The 21,558-nt window shown below is 44.9% G+C and overlaps 1 protein-coding gene across 6 annotated transcripts in view; it reads left to right on the top strand.

Moving 5' to 3' along the window:
* Positions 1-21,558, top strand: part of atp2b1a (ATPase plasma membrane Ca2+ transporting 1a) — a 53,800-nt gene that overhangs the window by 14,015 nt on the left and 18,227 nt on the right. For 4 of the 6 annotated variants that reach the window (XM_029742532.1, XM_029742529.1, XM_029742530.1 and 1 more), the window contains exons 3-12: positions 6,068-6,265; positions 7,804-8,061; positions 8,696-8,821; positions 11,092-11,259; positions 11,386-11,430; positions 13,371-13,403; positions 16,433-16,588; positions 17,490-17,704; positions 19,926-20,168; positions 20,577-20,818. In XM_029742532.1, the coding sequence (XP_029598392.1) occupies positions 6,068-6,265; positions 7,804-8,061; positions 8,696-8,821; positions 11,092-11,259; positions 11,386-11,430; positions 13,371-13,403; positions 16,433-16,588; positions 17,490-17,704; positions 19,926-20,168; positions 20,577-20,818 (1,684 nt within the window). The remainder of the gene's footprint in view (positions 1-6,067; positions 6,266-7,803; positions 8,062-8,695; positions 8,822-11,091; positions 11,260-11,385; positions 11,431-13,370; positions 13,404-16,432; positions 16,589-17,489; positions 17,705-19,925; positions 20,169-20,576; positions 20,819-21,558) is intronic. The other 2 variants (XM_029742533.1, XM_029742531.1) reach the window with 1 other exon arrangement.

Here is a 21,558-nt window from a genome sequence, read left to right as displayed (position 1 = left end):
TTCCTCAGGGACGTTCTATGTTGTCTGCTTTATATCCTGCCTGTGTGTGTGTAGGCGCTGATCCTCTGTTCACTCAGCAGATCTGGCCATGCCAAGTGTGTGGAAAAAGTGCAGAGTCACTTTACATCAGGGACTTGCCTGTGTAGAGCCGCTCCTGCATACATTGGTTTACTGCTCTCTCTCCAGTCTCCACATAGAAGTTGTTGTGCCTAATCGCCGGCATGACCTGGAGTGAACTCTTGGGGGAGGGGATTTTCTGTTTGATCCAAGATTAAAATGGCACTGCATATCCACCACAGTCAGTGCTCTGCACTGTTTCAGTACTCGTAGTGAATGGCCTGTACCACATCTGTTTGTAGGTTCTACAAACCCTGTGCCACATTCATTTGTTGGTTTGAACTTCAGATGTGGCACAGGGGTTTGTAGGTTTGAACATCAGATAGGTTTGTATTAGAGTTAACATACCATGATGTTATAGTATATACAATATTTAAATGATTTGGACAATGGTTGCCCCATTTCATCCAATTTTTATTTATTTTATCATATTCATAGCTGACATTCTTTAAAAAGGAAAAGCCTCACTCGCTCACTATTTAAAAACTCTTTGTTTTATTCAAGTTAAAATATTGTACCTTCCCAGCATTGCAGTATTCAATATCAAAATAGTTCAACTAAAAAATAAATGTGAGAAGTAAGAAAAAAGAGAATGTGATCTATATACAGAATCGGTGCCAGTAGCAAATTTACAATGATCATCGTCTAAACTGAGCATCTGTGTCAACCGGTTGAAATGCCAAACAGAAAGGCTGCTAATACTTGAGGCTTGAATGATCCCAAATGTCCTAGATCAGTCAGTTATGGTACTTGTCCTCTCCTGCCCTTTATTCAGTGAGTATTGAAACAAGACGATTAACAGACAGAAGTATATAGGCCTAGTCATAGCTGGATTCTGTTCTGCCAGCTCAGTGTAAAAGTGCCAGAGTAAGGCTCCAACTGGGGTTTTGATGTATATGTGTCAATTGCAAGGATTTGTTGAGCACTTTGTATTTGGGCATTTTTGGTGAATTGTAAGATTTGTAGAACTTGTAATGACAAAGCAGGGGATCTGTACAGGGCCATGCCTTGTATGATATTGAGGTTGGTCGATTTTATTTTGTCTTGATCTACAGTACCAGTCAAAAGGTTGGACACACCTACTCTAAGGGTTTTTCTTTATTTTTACTATGTTCTACATTGTAGAATAATAGTGAAGACATCAGCACTATGAAATAACACATATGGAATCATGTAGTAACCAAACCAGTAGGTGTCAACTTTTGACTGGTACTGTATGCTAGCTAGAGACAATTTAGTGTAAGTAGTCATGACAGTTGGTGTTTTATTAAGGATAAGTGAGGATCAGATCAGGTAGGGTTATCTGTCCGTTTGAGTTAGGCCTTGTGCATGTTCAGAAACTACTGTTGTAGTAGTGCCCTTCCCTGTGTCATGTAAAAATTTTCCCAATTCTCCTTTTCTCTTTCTGACTGTTCTGATCAATTGTGACGTCATTTTGTAAAATTTCTCACAGCCTGAAAATTGTCACAGTTCAATAATTGCATGCACATCTGCTTATGTGGATGGCTGAGCTCGTGCAGCTGTCTCTCCCACCCCCTCGGCCTTAATTAGCTAGCTAAGGGTTTATTTAGCTATACAAACGAGCTACAACTGCACACCTCTGAGAAAAAGCCATCTCGACCACGAATTATGCTAGCTAGCTAATTGAGGGTGTGGCGAGACATCCGCACAAGCACAGCCATCCACCTAAGCAGACGCGCGTGCAATTATTGAACTGTGATCATTTTCAGGCTCAGAGAAATGTACATGTCACAATCGATCAGAACACAGTCAAAACAATCAGAATGTGAAAATTGGGGGCATTTTCACATGACACCCTGCCCCTGATAAACCAGAATAGCTCCACATTGTTTCCTCCACAGCGTGTGCAGTGCAGCAGCTCCACTACTTGGCTGGGTGCCCCAGAGTTTTTGACACATGTATTTCAATTTGCTCATTCACTATTGGCCCAGGAAATTAAGCCGCCATTTAAGATTACTGCCAGCTTGACAATCGAAAGAGGATTGCTAATTAGTTAGTAGGCCATTTCTCCATTCTAAAGCCCAGTACTTAAACTAATCTTTTGTCCACTTCCAGTTTTTATTTGGAAAATATGCTTTCTTTACTGGTTACAGTATTACTAGGGACATCATTGACATTTTTATTTTAAAGGGAGCAGGCCTTCCTATAACCCTTGAATGTCACACTATATTTAGGCCAGAATACTATATGTACTCGCCAGACCCTTGAATGACACACAAGGCTAATTTCTACACTGTAACCACAATCTTGCTCCTCTTACTAGAGCCAGTAACATAATTCCCAAGGATGTTTCCCACTATTATTTCAGCACTGAACAGACTGTTCTTCTGTCCCTTAACCATATTCTTCTGTATAAGCTGAATTTTAAAAGCTTTGCTCCTGAGCAACAATATTATTGTCAATCTTAAGGGATGCGTTAATGTAGAGTTGTTTTTCACGCAGGAAACAAAAGATAAAAAATGTAAGAAATATCTTGTGTTTTGTAAAACGCAGCTCTGAAATACTTCTTATTGTCATTTCTGCTCATCTTTATATTCATTTTGTGCTTTAGTTGCACTTCTCCACTCGGATGAGAAATCTTGATTCATCGTCAGACCAATCAATTTTCTGCATTCAGGAACGGCCATTCTATCAGCAGACAGCGCTCAGACTGATGTGTAGCTACTTTTTTCCGGTAAAATGTAATATTAACTGGCTTCTTTCTTTTATAAACATTTGAAATATGATGGCCATGCATCATTTTTGCAAAAAAGCTAATATACTCGTGCGGCTGCTAGCCAAAATAGCATTGCACTTCGGTTGTCATCTGATCAAATTGTAGCCATTTTCTGCTGAATGCAACTATTGTTTCTCACCCCTAATCACTATCGAAGCAAAAAAACACGGACAATTTCAATATAAAACACAGGTGAAACGGTTTAAATTGCAGATTGATGGTCTGTGTTTTGATTTCTGAAAGCTAATGCAATCCCTGAATCTTCTCAGATTGCCCGCTCATTCTTTCACTATTGTTCAAACTCTTCAGAGTCGACATATTTTGGGTGCTACTACATTTATCTGGTGATAAATCTCGTGGGAGTGCTGCAATACCCGTCTGCCTGCAGATTGATTTACCTGTTATCTCTGGCTTTAAAGTCCCTTCAGCAGGGTAGTTGATTGATCACTTCTGGGTTTGTCTCTGGTTATTGGTGATTTCATGGGGTTTTGTTTTTGAACCTACCTGTACTTTTTAAGCTGTGTCAGTCTTGCTAGTATCGTTCTCTTTTGAAACCAAGGCTATGTCTGACACAGAATCTCTGGGAGACTTTGCGCAGGATGCTGATGGAACAAAAGTATGTTTCCTAATTGTTGGGGCAAGATTGTCAGAATGAGAACTTTTCTTGCTCCCATCAGCTACTGTCTATAGCAGGGCTTCCCAAACTTGGTCCTGGGCCCCCGGGTACATGTTTGGGTTTTTTGCCATAGCGCTACACAGCTAATTTCAAATAATCAAAGCTGGATGATGAGTTGGTTATTTGAATAAGCTGTGCAGTGCTACGGTCCTGTAGGTTTTCACTCCAACCCTAATCTAGTGCACGGTGCACTTGATTCTAGTAATTAGCTGGTTGATAAGCTGAATCAGGTTAGTTACAACTGGGGTTGGAGTCAACCTACAGGAGGGTAGCTCTCCAGGAACGGGGTTGGAGAACCCTGGTCTATAGTCTAATACGACTCCATTCCTCCAGACCCCAAACAGTAATCATTTTTATTGTAGCCCTGGACAAGCACACCTGATTCAACTTGTCAAATAATCGGCAAGCGCTCAATGAGTTGAATGAGGTATGTTTGTGCCGGTCTACAACTAAAATGTGTGCTGTTGGGGCTGCTGAAGGACTTCTACTGAACTAGAAGTAGCAGGTTTGGTATAAAGATGGACGCCTGCTAGGGGAAGCTATTCTAGATGTGTCCTCTCTCTGTCTTCAGAGATCATGTAGCCACAGCTGTTTTGCCCAAATCATTTTACCACCTGCACCACGAGTGAAGTCCAGAGGGCTAATTTTAAACCACAGTGTCGGCAGAATAGGACAGTACTTGGAGGGGTTAAGCGGGTACAAGTCGATTATTAAAGAGTTAATGAATAGCCGCGCGGGTGACTGGTGATGGACTTTCAAATAGCTAAATGATTAGAACGCTAACATGATTTGAACCTTTTGTTTTGTCATACGTCCTCTTGCCTAAATCATTCTCTTGTCACTAATGTTTATTTCACGCATGGGGGGGTGGAATGATCAAGCTGTAAACGGTGAGTCATCAGCAGTGGCAGCACCTCATCCACACACACACGGGGGGGGGGGGGGGGGGGGGGGACTGCATTGCTGCCCCTCGACCCACACTACTTTAACATGTAAACACACACAGAAATATTAATTTATTACGAGATACAGTTTGACGCACACATACACAGCAGCTTTAAAACTTCCTTTTTTTTGGATCTGGAAACGATCAGTCAAATGACTAATATCATGGGGTTTACATTATAGGCTAATTGCTGTAAGTAGGCTTTGAGCAGCAGCGCAATATTCTACTCTATTGCTCACTACTTGTTGTTCTGTGGGGTGAATTCCAGCATGCTATCCACCAGGGGTTTGATGTAATACTGTGAATAGAGTGGTCTTGACGTGGCCAAATTGCCCCGTCTCCTGTGCTTGAAACATTAAACTGGATGTTGCAGTAGCATGTTCAAAAGTTGCTTCTGACAGCTCCTTCTGGCAGAGAATCGTATCTCAGCAGGTGTGCATGCCCCTTCTCCTCCATTCTATCTTTTACTCTCCTCACTCCTCTCCTCCTCTACCCCACTGCTGCTCTGCAATGCTGGCTAATTACCCACTGCTACACGGGATGTCATTGCTCAGTGCTTGCCTGCCGACTCTGAGCACTTGCTGACCCTTCTGCTGCTGTTCGGTCTCCATTCATTAGACTGGGAGCCTCATCCTCCCGACTGACTCCCTACAGCCTTCCAGTCTAGTCTCCCACTCTTCATTAGTCCATGTCTGTCTGTCTCTAGCTATCTCTCTTTCTAGTCTCTCTGTTGCGCTCTTAGAGCCTGCTTAAAACCTCCCAATATATCTCCCAGATCACTTTTGATTAGTCTCTTCTCTCTGTCTTTCTCTCCATCTACCTCCACAGTTCAGTATGCTTAAATAAAGGTCCAAAAGCCACATCAAATGTATAAAAGTATTTTGAATCTGACTGCCCTCTGACTGTGGAGAGCAGCCATTTGAGTGAGCTGTACGGCAAGTGGAATGCTCTCTGTACACAAATGAATGGGTCTGCAGAGCAGTCGGGCCTTGTCATGTTGAATGTGAGACAATGATCGGGCCTTGCTGTGACTGTCTGAATGTAAAAATGATCACTGCATCTCCCGTTATCAATCTGTATTCAATCATTGACAGGGGAAAGTCACTTGTGTGATTTATCTTAATATCATGACTCCTTGATTTTTATATCCTAGAATTCTACCCTTGATAAATCTGAGAGCGTGACTTGTTATTTTGCAGAAGTAGAACGTGTATTGTCGCCGGGTGGCATTGTTGCTTTCTATTGTTTTTATTTGGCACTGCACGACCTGTCAGAAATGCTGATGCCCTGTGGGTGCTTGTTTTCAGGAGCCCTGCCACAGAATACGGCTCTCTGACCATTTGGGTTGGTATTCACTGAATCTATTCCATCTTTCTGATCCTGGCCATTTTTCATTTAATTCATTCACCAAATGTTTACATGCATGGTTGTTGAGGTTAATGAGGCATTGGATATTGCCGTTATTTTCCCCCAGACTTGTTGTCTGTGGGTATGGTAATGGTTGTCAAATATAAATCTCAATGGTAAACTAAGAAAATGTAGAAACACAAATGTACTGGCTTAGATTAATCTATCTCTCTCTTTCCCCCAGGTTTAAGTGGGCAGCCCGCAGACATCGACAAAAGAAAAGAAGTGTTCGGGCAGAACTTAATACCTCCGAAAAAGCCCAAAACATTTCTTCAATTAGTTTGGGAAGCATTGCAAGATGTAACACTGATTATCCTGGAAGTGGCAGCCATAGTTTCATTAGGCCTTTCTTTCTATAGACCTCCAGATGCCGAAAGAGAACGTAAGCAACACCTCTATTTACGTCTTCTACTTGATGCCAAGGCAGTAGTGGAGTTAACTCTGGTTGTCTGACCATCCTGTGCTCACTCAGATGTTTTCTTTTTAAATCGGAGCACTTTGGATCACCCTGATAGTTTGTAAACCACCTACAGTGACTTCAGAAAGTATTCACACCCTTGACTTTTTCCACATTTTGTTACAAGGTGGGATTAAAATGGATTTAATTGTCTTTTTTGTTGTTGTCAACGATCTGAACAAAATGTCCCAAACATACCGATTTGTATTCAGAACATGAAGTTAATTTCTTTGCCACGTTTAATTTTAGTGCCTTATTGCAAACAGGATGCATGTTTTGGAATATGTTTTATTCTGTACAGGCTTCCTTCTTTTCACTCTGTCATTTAGGTTAGTATTGTGGAGTAACTACAATGTTGATCCATCCTCAGTTTTCTCCTATCACAGCCATTAAACTCTGTCACTGGTTTAAGGCTCCTGAGACTTTGGGCTCCCGAGTGGTGCAGCGGTCTAAGGCACTGCATCTCAGTGCAAGAGGCGTCACTGCAGTCCCTGGTTCGAATCCAGGCTGCATCACATCTGGCCGTGATTGGGAGTCCAATAGGGCGGCGCACAGTTGTCCTGGTTTGGCCGGGGTAGGCCATCATTGTAAATAAGAATTTGTTCTTAACTGACTAGCCTAGTTAAATACAAATGAAGTCACCATTGGCCTCATGGTGAAACTCCTGAGTGATTTTCCTTGCTCTCTGAAAACTGAGTTAGGAAGAACACATGTATCTTTGTAGTGAGTGGGTGTAATAGATAACTTCACCATACTCAGTGATATTCAATGGCTGCTTTTTATTTTATTTGTACCCATCTACCAATAGGTACACTTCTTTGCGAGGCATTGGAAAACCTCCCTGGTCTTTGTGGTTGAATCTGTGTTTGAAATTCACTGCTTGACTGAGGGACCTTACAATTATCTGTATGTGTGGGGTACAGAGATGAGGTAGTAATTCAAATATCATATTTAACACTATTGCACACAGTGAGTCCATGGAACTTTTTATGTGACTTTTTAAGCAAATCTTTACTCCTGAACTTATTTTGGCTTGCCATAACAAGGGGTTGAATACTTATTGACTCAAGACATTTTTGAATTCATTTCTAAAAACATATTTTCACTTCGACGTTATGGAGTATTGTGTTTAGGCCAATGACAGAATCTCAATTAAATATATTTTTTAAATTCAGGCTGCAACACAACCAAATGTGGATCAAGTCAAGGGGTGTGAATACTTTCTGAAGGCACTGCAGGTGTCCATTGTACTGCACTGTGTACATTTTATTTGTATTTTGACTTAAACTATCCCTCTGCAGTGAATTTATTGAAAATAAATTCTGCGGACGGCAATTCCGTCTGGGCCTGGTTGTCACCCGTTTACTATTTAATTACCAACATTTAATGATATGTGTTCAGATTTTGTCTGTTAGACACCTGGCAGTGTATCCCTGTAACTGTGTGCTTTGATCCTTATGCAGACTGTGGGAGCGCAGCTGGAGGGGTGGAGGATGATGGTGAGGCAGAGGCGGGCTGGATCGAAGGTGCCGCCATCCTGCTGTCGGTCGTCTGCGTGGTGCTGGTGACAGCGTTCAATGACTGGAGCAAAGAGAAGCAATTCCGCGGCTTGCAGAGCCGCATCGAACAAGAGCAGAAGTTTGCCGTTGTCCGCGGCGGCCAAGTCATCCAAATCCCCGTGGCTGAGATTGTGGTCGGCGACGTTGCACAAATAAAATACGGTAAGAGGCATCTCTTTCTGCGTCCCAAATGGCACCCTATTCCCTATATAAGTGCACTACTTTTGACCCGAGCCCCATGTGCCCTGGTCAAAAGTAGTCCACTATGGCCACCCGGGGCATCACTACAGACCCGGGTTCGACCCCAGGCTGTGTCACAACCGGCCGTGACTGGGAGTCCCATAGGGCGGTGCACAATTGGCCCACCGTCGTCCGTGTTAGGGGAGGGTTTGGCTGGGGGTGCTTGCTTTGGCCCATCGCGCTCTAGCGACTCCTTGTGGCGGGCCGGGCGCCTGCAGGCTGACTTCGGTCGTCTGTTGAACGTTGTTTCCTCTAACACATTGGTGCGGCTGGGTTAAGTGGGCGGGTGTTAAGAAGCGTGGTTTGGCGGGTCATGTTTCGGAGGACGTACGACTCGATCTTTGCCTCTCGAGCCCGTTGGGGAGTTGCAGCGATGAGACAAGATTGAAATTGGGGAGAAAAAATAATAAGTAGTCCACTACATAGGAAGACATTTTAGGACCCAGTTATCTGTTATTGGCGAGGATGAGTTGACCAGAGTGTGTAATGTATTCTGTTTTCAGCCACACGTCTTGTGAATTCATAAAGGAATATTTATTCTGTTTGTGTCTCCCAGGTGATCTCCTGCCCTCGGATGGTATTCTTATTCAAGGAAATGATCTCAAAATCGACGAGAGCTCCCTCACGGGGGAGTCGGACCACGTCAAGAAAACGCTGGATAGAGACCCCATGCTGTTGTCAGGTAGCTGTTCTATTCTTGTTCTTCTGCCTTGGCATGTTTTCTTATACTATGAAGCTCATGTGGTTGTAGATCAGTTTCCCGGCCTAGATTTGACCCCACCCCTAATAGTGGAATAAACCATTTTTGCAACTGGAATAGAAGGCCAGGTACCCAACCCCTAATAGTCCAATAAACCATTTTTGCAACTGGAATAGAAGGCCAGGTACCCCACCCCTAATGGTGGAATAAATCACTTTTGCAACTGGAATAGAAGGCCAGGCCCTTGATAGATGATCTGACTTTGTCATGGAATGGGGTATGCAGGCAGTATCCAGCAATATTCTGAGCTAGAGTCCAGAAGTACTGTCAGGGAGTTCGGCGTTTTTCCACAAAAATAAAGATAAAACTCATAAGAAATATCTTGCTGTGTTTTGTGAAGGCAGATCTGAAATGCTGCTTATTGTAATCTCTGCTCTGCATCAGACTGGTGTGCTTCGGTTGCACTTCTCCACTCTGATGAGAATGACATTGGTGAATTCAATCAGCAGACAGTGCTCTGACTTTTCTTGGTCTAGCCTCAGGTAAAATGCTATATTAACGTCAAGAAAAACATTAGGAAATGTAGCTGGCTACATTCTATGATAAATATTAGAAATATGATGGCCATGTATTGTTTTTGCAACAAAAAAAATATAATTGTAAACTAATTTACTTATGTGGGTGCTAGCCAAATAGCGTTGCACTTCTTCTGTTATCATCTGAAAATGAAGCGATTTTTATTTTATTTATTTATTTATTTTTTCTCCAATGTGTTGCACTAATGTATTTTCTGTGACTATTGAAGCAAAACAACACTGACTTTCAATATAAAACGCAGGTGAAATGGTTTAAAACACATTTTGTTGATGGTCTGTGTTTTGAAAATGCATATTTCTGAACTCCAGTAGGACCCCTGATTGTGGACTTGATGGTGTAGGTCCAGGACTACTTGAGCGCTGTGAAATATATATATATCTCTACCTACCTACCTCTAAACCCTGTTTTATTTTGCCGTCTGAGGGTATTGCTCGTCTTGTCCCTAATCCCATTTTATGAAGGCACGTTGACCCTTTAATAAAAGGGCTTTTTATGGTCAGATCACCAAGGAGGGGATTTTAAAAGTGCTTGTTTGCCTCTTCCAGGCCCCTTTGGTCTCACCTCCAAGAGAGACTGTCTGCCTTTAGTCTGTATTATCATCATCATCATCCCACCCAGTTCAGACCAGCCCCTGCCTAATTAATTAACACAGGCATGGGGAGCTCTTAATGCATTTCTCTCTCTGTGTCTCAGTTGTGGGCATTAAACTCTGGAGAAAGCTACTGTTGTGTTGTGAGACTCATGTTTCCATTAATTCACTGAGGCTCACAATTGGCTTTTAATTAAAGGCTGGGAGTGTGCGAATGTGTTTGTGTGCTATCATCCAAGACGAGTATTTGAGGCTTGACTCTGCTTTTGAAATGTCATTCCAAAATGTGATACACTTTATTACGTTTGTATGTGCTCATATTTAGCTGTCAAAATAGGCCTACGGTTTTTCATATTTAGCTGTCAAAATAGGCCTACGGTTTTTCATATTTAGCTGTCAAAATAGGCCTACAGTTTTTCATATTTAGCTGTCAAAATAGGCCTACGGTTTTTCATATTTAGCTGTCAAAATAGGCCTACAGTTTTTCTGCTCAGATTTACTCACAATGACCACAAGCTCCCAAATCCAGACCCAGGACTGGAAACATCCAAAATATTCCTTACTATCAGTCCCATTTATAGCAGATACATGAAGCCGGGTGCAACAGAGCTAGGCAGGTCACACTGCACTGTCCATGTAATTGTAAGGGGGAATGTTGGTGCCTGTAGCATTAGCTAAGTAATAGTCAGGGAAACACCTGGCATTTACACTGTAGCATTAGATCAGTGATAGTCAGGGGAACACCTAGCATTTACACTGTAGCATTAGCTAGGCCCTACCTCTCCTCTCTATCTGCAGGCAGGCACAAACATCATGCTTATCTGTATCCCCCAGGTTTACTCACTTTACCACAGGAATCAGCATCTAGGACTGCGAACACCCACATTCCCTTCTCCCCATAGAATTGTACTGTAATGGAAAATGTTAGCATAGTCCTAGTCTACATGGCTTTAGCTAAGTAATAGTAAGGAAAAGACCTGGCAGAGGCCTATACAGTGTAAGCATCAGTTGTATGTCTATGGCGGCACTACCTCACCCCCCCCTCCTATCTGTTTTCCCTCTGCAGGCACCCACGTCATGGAGGGTTCCGGTAAAATGCTGGTCACCGCCGTGGGTGAGAACTCTCAAACTGGAATAATCTTCGCTTTACTGGGCGCCTCGGAGGAAGACGACGATGACGAGGAGGAGAAGGAGGCTAAGAAGAAGGAGAAGAAGGAGAAGAAGGAGAAGAAAAGTACGTTGACATTTCAGAGCGCGGCGGAATCGATTCATGATTCAGTTTTCTCTACCCACGCTTTATATCATTTTATCACAAGGAATGAAGTTTTCCTCTCAACAGTCTTTTGTTGAATTTCTATAGATGCAGTTGATGTGCAGAGAAGTATGAGGAAGCAGAGTCAGACAGGTAGAGAATCAGTGGCCTCTGTCTGGGCTGTACGCTGCAGCAACACTAATCACTTACTCACACAGCAGAGCAGACGGCACTGAGCTGACAGAGGAGAGAGGTTTGAACTAGAGCTAAGCTGAGCACAGATCAGGTCTCAGCTGTGGTGGGACTTATTTTGGGAGAGCTGCTGCGTCAATGGGAATAGTTGACAAGGCTTTACCTTTAGCACTTGTTGCTGTGTTCAATGCTGCTGTGCCTGTGCAGTCGACAGCCTTGTATTGAGTGCTTTCAGCTCACGATGGGATATATGCTGTTAGTGTTTGTTCTACATATAGCCCAGTGCCTTCTGCCATTCTTTGTTCAGCAATTGTAGTTCTGTTCAATCAAGGCCGTGTGTGTATACTTTTGGTCATGTAGTGTATGTGGACACCTGCTGGTCGAACATCTCATTCCAAAATGGTCATTAATATGGAGTTGGTCCCCCCCTTTGCTGCTATAACAGCCTCCACTCTTCTGGGAAGGCTTTCCACTAGATGTTGGAACATTGCTGTGGGGCCTGGCTCGCAGTCGGCGTTCTAATTCATCCAAAAGGTGTTTGATGGGGGTTGAGGTCAGGGCTCTGTGGAGCCAGTCAAGTTCTTCAATACAGATCTCGACAAACCATTTCTGTATGGACCTCGCTTTGTGCATGGGGGCATTGTCCTGCTGAAACAGGAAAGGGCCTTCCCCAAACTGTTGCTACAAAGTTGGAAACACAGAATCGTCTAGAATGTCATTGTATGCTGTAGCGTTAAGATTTTCCTTCACAGAAACTAAGGGGCCTAGCCCGAACCATGAAAAACAGCCCCAGACCATTATTCCTCCTCTACCTAACTTTACAGTTGGTACAATGCATTGGAGCAGGTAGTGTTGTTCTAGCATCCACCAAACCCAGATTCATCTGTCGGGCTACCAGATGATGAAGTGTGACTCGCCACTCCAGAGAATGTGTTTCCACTGCTCCAGAGTCCAATGGCGGCGAGAGCTTTACACCTGTCCAGCCGACGCTTGGCATTACGCATGGTGATCTTAGGCTTGTGTGCGGCTGCTCTGCCATGGAAACCAGTTATTGTGTTGACGTTGCTTTCAGAGGCAGTTTGGAACTTGGTAGTGACTGTTGCAACCGAGGACAGATCATTTTTACTCGCTTCGGCGGTCCCGTTCTGTGAGCTTGTGTGGCCTACCACTTCACGGCTGAGCCGTTGTTGCTCCTAGACGTTTCCACTTCAATAAGAGCACTTACAGTTGCCCGGGGCAGCTCTAGCAAGGCAGAAATTTGAACGGACTTGTTGGAAAGGTGGCATCCTATGACAGTGCTACGTTGAAAGTCACTGAGCTCTTCAGTAAGGCCATTCTACTGCCAATGTTTGTCTATGTATGGAGATTGAATGGCTGTGTGCCTGATTTTATACACCTGTCAGCAACTGGTGTGGCTGAAATATCCAAATCCACAAATTTGAAGGGGTGTCCACATACTTTTGTATGTATAGTGTATGTGTGCGTACGTTTCAGGGTTTTGAAACAAGTTGATATACTTTAGTAGGATGTAGATCAGTTTAAGGCTTTCAGTGTGTTTGTGTATGATGAAAGTGGCTGGCTGTAGTTCTATCGTGTGTGTGTGTGTGTGTGTGTGTGTGTGTGTGTGTGTGTGTGGACTTGTTTTGTATGAGGCTAGGGGGTAAGAATGGCCTATTGGCTGGAGGAGCTGATTTAGAATGTGCGTGTCATAATGCAATCCCAGCATTCATCTGTTTGGCTTCTCATAAAAATGATTGACGTCTCTCACGGTATCAAATCAAAATGGCAGATTTACATAATTGGAAATATATTAAGTTGGTGGTCAGAATTGCAGCCGTTTGCAAATTGCTCCCCAATAAGTGACTGACTCTATTTCTCTGGATTTTACTTTCCATCCACAGAGCAAGATGGAGCAGCCGAAAACCGCAAGAAAGGTGAGTGTAACAGACCGGAGTGCGTTTTCATTTCCTTTTGACTTGGTTGCACGCTGCTACAGTACCTTGATCTGTTTCGCTCTATATTATTGCCTTCTCCTCAGCCCAGTTAACAGTATTGGATTTTAATTCAACCTTGATCTGTTTCGCACTATATTATTGCCTTCTCCTCAGCCCAGTTAACAGTATTGGATTTTAGTTCAACCTTGATCTGTTTCGCTCTACATTATTGCCTTCTCCTCAGCCCAGTTAACAGTATTGGATTTTAGTTCAACCTTGATCTGTTTCGCTCTACATTATTGCCTTCTCCTCAGCCCAGTTAACAGTATTGGATTTTAGTTCAACCTTGATCTGTTTCGCTCTACATTATTGCCTTCTCCTCAGCCCAGTTAACAGTATTGGATTTTAGTTCAACCTTGATCTGTTTCGCTCTACATTATTGCCTTCTCCTCAGCCCAGTTAACAGTATTGGATTTTAGTTCAACCTTGATCTGTCGCTTAGCCTGGTGTCAGTAGGAGTAGCTTAATCTGTGTTGGGTCAGGTTGTTTCCCCATGCTGCTCTGTGGCCTTGTGGGTCAGAGTGTGTGTGCCCGTGACTGGTCCATTCATTGTCTAGTCTGGGCCAGCATGTTCTCTCTCTCGCCCTCTCTCCCATGCCTCTCCAAGAAATTAGCGGCAGGTGCTGTTGAATTCAGCTATGGCGATTTAGCGAGGAGATTACAGCCCTGTAACAATCCTGGGGAAGAGCATCTTCTTTTTGGCCTTCTCGCTCCCTCTTTCTCTCTCTTATTGATTGAGGACGTAGCTGTCCAATCTGAACCCTTCATTCTATAGTACTCATAGACCATGTCAACTGTTCAGCGTCATGCTATTGTACGACCGTGAGACCCAGCTCTCTAAAGTTCATTGAGTCACCCAGTGTCTACAGAGCGGCAGCTGTGCAGTTCGCTAGCGGGAGCCTGTTCATTGAGGTCCTGGCGGAGCTCCTTTGTGAGCAGAATAATCCTTCAGTCTGGGATTACAGGCTGTGTAAATGCAGAACACACCACCTGGGAATATCGTGGCACCCATCCTGCAGATGCTGTCTGTGTGGCTCCTGGCATCAGCAAGGGAGGAGCCTGGGGATAGAATCGACTGGTGATATATAATGACTGTTCAGTCAGTCCAGGGCTGGGAGAGAGACAGACAGTGTATATTATGGCCTTCCCTGTAGCTCAGTTGGTAGAGCATGGTGCTTGCAACACCAGGGTTGTGGGTTCAATTCCCACGGGGGGCCAGCACAGAAAAAAAAAAAAAAAAGTATGATATGTATGAAATTGTATGAAATGTATGCACTCACCACTGTAAGTCGCTCTGGATAAGAACGTCTGCTAAATGACAAAAAAAAATGTCAATGTAAAATGTTATGACTGTTCAGTCAGTCCAGGGCTGGGAGAGAGACAGACAGTGTATAAATAATGACTGTTCAGTCAGTCCAGGGCTGGGAGAGAGACAGACAGTGTATAAATAATGACTGTTCAGTCAGTCCAGGGCTGGGAGAGAGACAGACAGTGTATAAATAATGACTGTTCAGTCAGTCCAGGGCTGGGAGAGAGACAGACAGTGTATAAATAATGACTGTTCAGTCAGTCCAGGGCTGGGAGAGAGACAGACAGTGTATAAATAATGACTGTTCAGTCAGTCCAGGGCTGGGAGAGAGACAGACAGTGTATAAATAATGACTGTTCAGTCAGTCCAGGGCTGGGAGAGAGACAGACAGTGTATAAATAATGACTGTTCAGTCAGTCCAGGGCTGGGAGAGAGACAGTATATAATGACTGTTCAGTCAGTCCGGTGCTGGGAGAGAGAGAGACAGTATATAATGACTGTTCAGTCAGTCCGGTGCTGGGAGAGAGAGGGACAGTATATAATGACTGTTCAGTCAGTCCAGGGCTGGGAGAGAGACGGGTGAAGCCGACACATTGATCTAGCCCTGGCAGGGCCAGAGATAATGATGTTATCATTGGGAGAGATGGGTTATGGATCAGCCCTGCTGGCCTGCCTAGCCCGCCCGCCCGCCGTCAGACCAGGGGCTCAGCGTCTTCTATGTTACTTGGTCAGATGAGTCAAGGTGTCTGTTGGCATTTTCAAACCCGGGAGGGAGGGAAAGGGGGCTTTAGAGGAATTGAAATGGTGTCTGTCTGGCCACTGTACCAGCAGATTCCACAGATCCCAGGGCTGCTGCTCTCTGAGTGGGAATATGGTAATTAGATTCCTACCAAATTACATTTTGGACTGTACTCAAAATTGCAGTGACTTTTACCCCAAGTTCCCTTCCAAAAGCACTTCTCTGTGAATCGAAGCCAAAAGAAAAGGTTTGCAAAAATATGGCAGTTGATTAGAACTAAAACATGAAAACCAGAAAGAAGCCTTCTCACCCTTGAGGGCTGGTAATTGAAACTGCAGTAGGAGTACCTCCATTCTGAGTCAGTCTCAAGTCTCTTTGACAATGACTCCTTATTGAATCACACTAAAGGACTGGAGAGATGGAACTACTTGTCATTGATTTTCCAACTTGCTTATCTCAACCCCGCCCCCCCCCTCAACTTCTATGTCCAAAGTTTGTTTGCTTTAACAGTTGTGCAGTGACTTGCTTTTTTAAATGAACGTGCAAGAATGAACAGTAATCAGGTTATGGTCAGTAGGCATGAAACAAGGAAGTTTTGAAATAGAAAAATTACAATGGGCCATTTGATTGTAAGTTGTACCAGTAAATCCTGTTTCAAAATCTTTGTTTGTGCTTGTTGCCTGCTAAGCATGAGCCAGGTAGGCAGAAAGGCAAGGCTACTAGTGCTGGTTTCCTTCCTAACTGGTAGTTCATTCATCAGCTAATTGGTTGGCAAAACAGTCCAGTTGATTAGAACTAAAACATGAAAACCAGAAGCCTTCTCACCCTTGAGGGCTGGTAATTGAAACTGCAGTAGGAGTACCTCCATTCTGAGTCAGTCCAACCTTTAAGTCAACGCCCCCTCTCTTCTCTCCCCCTCAGCTAAAGCCGCGGACGGAGCCGCCATGGAGATGCAGCCGCTCAACAGCGACGAAGTCGACATCGATGAGAAGAGGAAATCCAACTTGAAGGAGAAGAAGGAGAAGTCCGTTCTCCAGGGGAAGCTAACCAAATTAGCAGTACAAATTGGCAAAGCCGGTCAGTGAACTTACCTTTTCTCTCGCTGTCGCTCTCTTACTCTCTCGCTTTTGCTTGCTCTCTCGCTTTTGCTGTCGCTGTCGCTCTCTCGCACTGTCGCTCTCTCGCACTGTCGCTCTCTCGCACTGTCGCTCTCTCGCACTGTCGCTCTCTCGCTGTCGTGCTCTCTCGCCTCTCTGTTGCGCGCTCGCTCCCCCGCCCCCTCTCTCTCTCGCTCCCTGTCGCGCGCTCGCTCCCTGTCGCGCGCTCGCTCCCCCGCCCCCTCTCTCTCTCTCTCTCTCTCTCTCTCTCTCTCTCTCTCTCTCGCTCCCTGTCGCGCGCTCGCTCTCTCGCTCCCTGTCGCGCTCTCTCTCGCTCCCTGTCACGCGCTCTCACGCGCTCCCTTTCTCTCTCCGTCGCGCGCTCTCACGCTCTCTCTCTCTCGCTCCCTGTCGCGCTCTCTCTCGCTCCCTGTCGCGCTCTCTCTCGCTCCCTGTCGCGCTCTCTCTCGCTCCCTGTCGCGCGCTCTCACGCTCTCTCTCGCTCCCTGTCGCGCGCTCTCTCTCTCGCTCCCTGTCGCGCGCTCTCACGCTCTCTCTCGCTCCCTGTCGCGCGCTCTCACGCTCTCTTTCTCTCGCTTCCTGTCTCTCTGAGGTTCTGGTCAGTACTCTGTAGTCTAGTAGGAAGACCTGGGGTGTATTCATTACCTCTTGCATCGGAAACTGTTTAAGAACCAAACGGAAACAAACAGAGCCAAACCGGGAGGGTTGTACCTTAATTTGTCCAACAGAAACTTTAGTTTTGGTTGCAAAACATTTTCCGTTGACAGTAAAAGTTTTGGCAACAGAATGGGCGTAATGATTACACTCCTGTTGATTATATTGTAGATGAAGAGTGAGTCTCACTACTGTGTTCTCTCTAGGCCTGGTGATGTCTGCCATCACGGTCATCATCTTGGTGGTGCTGTTCGTGGTGGACACCTTCTGGGTGCAGGGCCTGCCCTGGCACAAGGACTGCACGCCCATCTACGTCCAGTTCTTCGTCAAGTTCTTCATCATCGGCGTCACCGTGCTGGTGGTGGCCGTCCCCGAGGGTCTTCCCCTGGCCGTCACCATCTCCCTGGCCTACTCCGTCAAAGTAGGTTCCCCTTCCGCCTCAGGGTCTGCGGCAAAAACACTACACCAGACAATAAGCCATTTTAATGGTTGTAGTTGTCCGAATATGGAGTGTCTGTTAGGGTTGGACGATATATGGAGTAAATATAAAGATTAGCTGGCTACTCACTAGCACGTAGGCTTGTGCTTGAGAGATTATTTATGAGACCTGTTGGGTTTCTATAATGCCTGTTGTAAGAAGTTAGTCATTATTAGTGGATGTGCATTATGCATGGTTCTGGTTACATTTGTTACAAAAATGGCATTTTCATAGACTTGAAAGCCAGATCAGTGATTATTACAAAAAAGCAAGTTAAATAATTAGTGGGTGTTATGGTTGTGGAAGGCTTATATTTAGTTTAGGTATCATTAGATTATTCCTGACGGTTTGAAATGCAGTGTATTGACAACAAAGCTTATTTGATGAAAAAAATACAATTTTCTCGAAACATCTCATTCCAAAATCATGGTCATTAATATGGAGTTGGTCCCCCCCTTTGCTGCTACAACAGCCTCCACTCTTCTGGGAAGGCTTTCCACTAGATGTTGGAACATTGCTGCGGGGACCTGCTTCCATTCAGCCTCAAGAGCATTAGTGAGGTCTGGCTCTGATGTTGGGCGATTAGGCCTGGCTCACAGTTGGCATTCCAATTCATCCCAAATGTGTTAGATCAGGGCCCTGTGCAGGCCAGTTAAGTTCTTCCACACCGATCTCAACAAACCATTTCTGTATGGACCCCGCTTTGCACGGGGGTGTTGTAATGCTGAAACCGGAAAGGGCCTTCCCCAAATTGTTGGAAGCACAGAATCATATCGAATGTCATTGTATGCTGTCACATTAAGATTTCCCTTCACTGGAACGAAGTGGCGTAGCCTGAACCATGAAAAACAGCACCAGACCATTATTCTTCCTCCACCAAACTTTACAGTTGGCACTATGTATTGGGGCAGGTAGCGTTCTCCTGCCATCCGCCAAACCCAGGTTCATCCGTCGGACTGCTAGATGGTGAAGCGTGATTCATCACTCCAGAGAACGTGTTTATACTGCTCCGGAGTACAATGGCGGCGAGCTTTACACCACTCCAGCCGACGCTTGGCATTGCGCATGGTGATCTTAGGCATGTGTGTGGCTGCTCGGCCATGGAAACCCATTTCATGAAGCTCCCGACTAACAGTTCTTATGCTGACGTTGCTTCCAGAGGTAGTTTGGAACTTAGTAAGTGAGTGTTGCAACCGAGGACAGCTGATTTTGTTACGCGCTTTAGCACTCGGCGGTCCCGTTTTGTGAACTTGTGTGGCCTACCACTTTGCGGCTGTGCCGTTGTTGCTCTTAGACGTTTCCACCTCAATAACAGCACTTACAGTTGACCGGGGCAGCTCTAGCAGGGCAGAAATTTGATGAACTGACTTGTTGGAAAGGTGGCATCCAATGACGGTGCCACGTTGAACGTCAATGAGCTCTTCAGTAAGGCCATTCTACTGTCAATGTTTGTCTATGGAGATTGCATGGTGGTGTGCTCAATTTTATACACCTGTCAGCAACATGTGTGGCTGAAATAGCAGAATACACAAATGTGAAGGGGTGTCCACATTTGTGTGTGTATATATAGTGCATATCATGATTCACCAATAAGTTTGAAAACATAGGCCATATCGCCCAGCCATTGTGGCTGTGCAAGGTTACAATTCATCATTAACTTCCTGGTGTAGCTTTTTACCACGAGCAGTGTGAAAAGACCCGCACTGCCAACGAGCTTTACTTGTTAACTCAAGCTTTATTCGCTTACAAAGTAGATTAGCCATCGGCTTGTTAACCCTTCACTTAGCCAAAACTGTAGCTTTAAGAGCCTTCCATGATACATTAAAGCCAGTTGGCTGTGTCATGATCCTTCTAACTGGAGTTGTTGGGCCAACAGGTTGATTAGTAATATCAGTAGTAGACCCTAGCCCTGGAAGACCAGTGTTTAAGGTGTTATCCAGCCCACTCACACCACTGTAGACTTAGAAGCTACAGCAGCTTTTGATGCAGAGATGCGAGGATGCCACTGCAGTACTGTTGAATGGAAAAGCTTAGTTAAACCGTCCCTTTCTATTTCATTAGGCTTTGACCCCCTTCAGCAGCTCATATTTACCTTCTGCAGCTCATATTTAATTCAATTACCTTTTTCATGATGTCCCCCCCCCCCCCGTCTTCTTCCTAACAGAAAATGATGAAAGACAACAACCTGGTGCGTCACCTGGACGCCTGTGAGACCATGGGCAACGCTACGGCCATCTGCTCGGACAAGACGGGCACGCTGACCATGAACCGCATGACGGTGGTGCAGGCCTACGTGGCCGACAAGCACTACCGCAACGTGCCTGAGCCCCAGCTCATCCCCGCCGCCATCATGGACATCCTTGTCCTGGGCATCAGCGTCAACAGCGCCTACACCACCAACATTATGGTGAGGGAGGTTGCTTCGAGAAATGGTCTGTCCAGGAGTACTGCACAGGCGTGTGTGTGTGTGTGTGTGTGTGCACTATCGATGTGCAGTCACTGATGGGTTTAGAGTAACGTTGTTGACGATTTAATTGATTAAATGTGGGGGTAGGAGTTTTGCTTGTAAATGTCATGTCAGTAACAAATCACTAGTATGAGATGACTGAATGTTAATAGCTTCCAACGTGACCTGGGTCCTAATCATTAGGCCATGCCGTAGCAAAACATTTTACAACGGAAGACAAGCTTTTATAATTGGGCAAGTTCAGATGGTACCTCCTCATTGCACTCCCTTTGGTACCGGTTTCTTCCGTTTTGTGCCAACTGAACACGACCCTTACGTGATACTTGGTGTGTCTCTCTCTGTAACCAGTCTCCGGAGAAGGAAGGTGGTCTGCCGCGCCAGGTGGGCAACAAAACCGAATGTGCCTTGCTGGGCTTCGCTAATGACCTGAAGCGTGACTACCAGGCCATCCGCAACGAGATCCCTGAGGAGAAGCTCTACAAGGTCTACACCTTCAACTCCTGCAGGAAGTCCATGAGCACCGTGCTGAAGAACGCCGACGGGAGCTTCCGCATGTTCAGCAAGGGAGCCTCCGAGATCCTCCTCAAGAAGTAGGTTTGGGTTTCAAGCTAAATCAAGCTGCTCTCAGTATTCAGTATGGGGTGAATCTTAACTAGTCAGACATTGATATCAATGGTAAACTAAGTGTAAATTGGTGTACATCTATGTCCCGGTATGGATTCTATGGTCCTGTGGGGCTCAGTTGGAAAGAGCGTTGTGCTAGCAATGCCAAGGTTGTTGGTTCAATTTCCACATGGATCACACACATACTAAAATGTATGCATTCAGTAAGTTAGTTTGGACAACCGGGTCTGCTAAGTGGCATATATAGCCAATGATATTACAGTGAGGGAAAAAAGTGTTTGATCCCCTGCTGATTTTGTACGTTTGCCCACTGACAAAGAAATGATCAGTCTATAATTTTAATGGTAGGTTTATTTGAACAGTGAGAGACAGAATAACAAACAAATTCAGAAAAACGCACGTCAACAATGTTATAAAATGATTTGCATTTTAATGAGGGAAAAAAGTATTTGACCCCTTTGCAAAACATGACTTAGTACTTGGTGGCAAAACCCTTGTTGGCAATCACAGAGGTCAGATGTTTCTTGTAGTTGGCCACCAGGTTTGCACACATCTCAGGAGGGATTTTGTCCCACTCCTCTTTGCAGATCTTCTCCAAGTCATTAAGGTTTCGAGGCTGATGTTTGGCAACTCGAACCTTCAGCTCCCTCCACAGATTTTCTATGGGATTAAGGTCTGGAGACTGGCTAGGCCACTCCAGGACCTT

This window comes from Salmo trutta, chromosome 40 (assembly GCF_901001165.1).
Source record: "Salmo trutta chromosome 40, fSalTru1.1, whole genome shotgun sequence".
Lineage (NCBI taxonomy): Eukaryota > Metazoa > Chordata > Actinopteri > Salmoniformes > Salmonidae > Salmo > Salmo trutta.
Note: the sequence above shows the minus strand (reverse complement) of the source record. Positions and strands in the feature narration are given on the sequence as shown.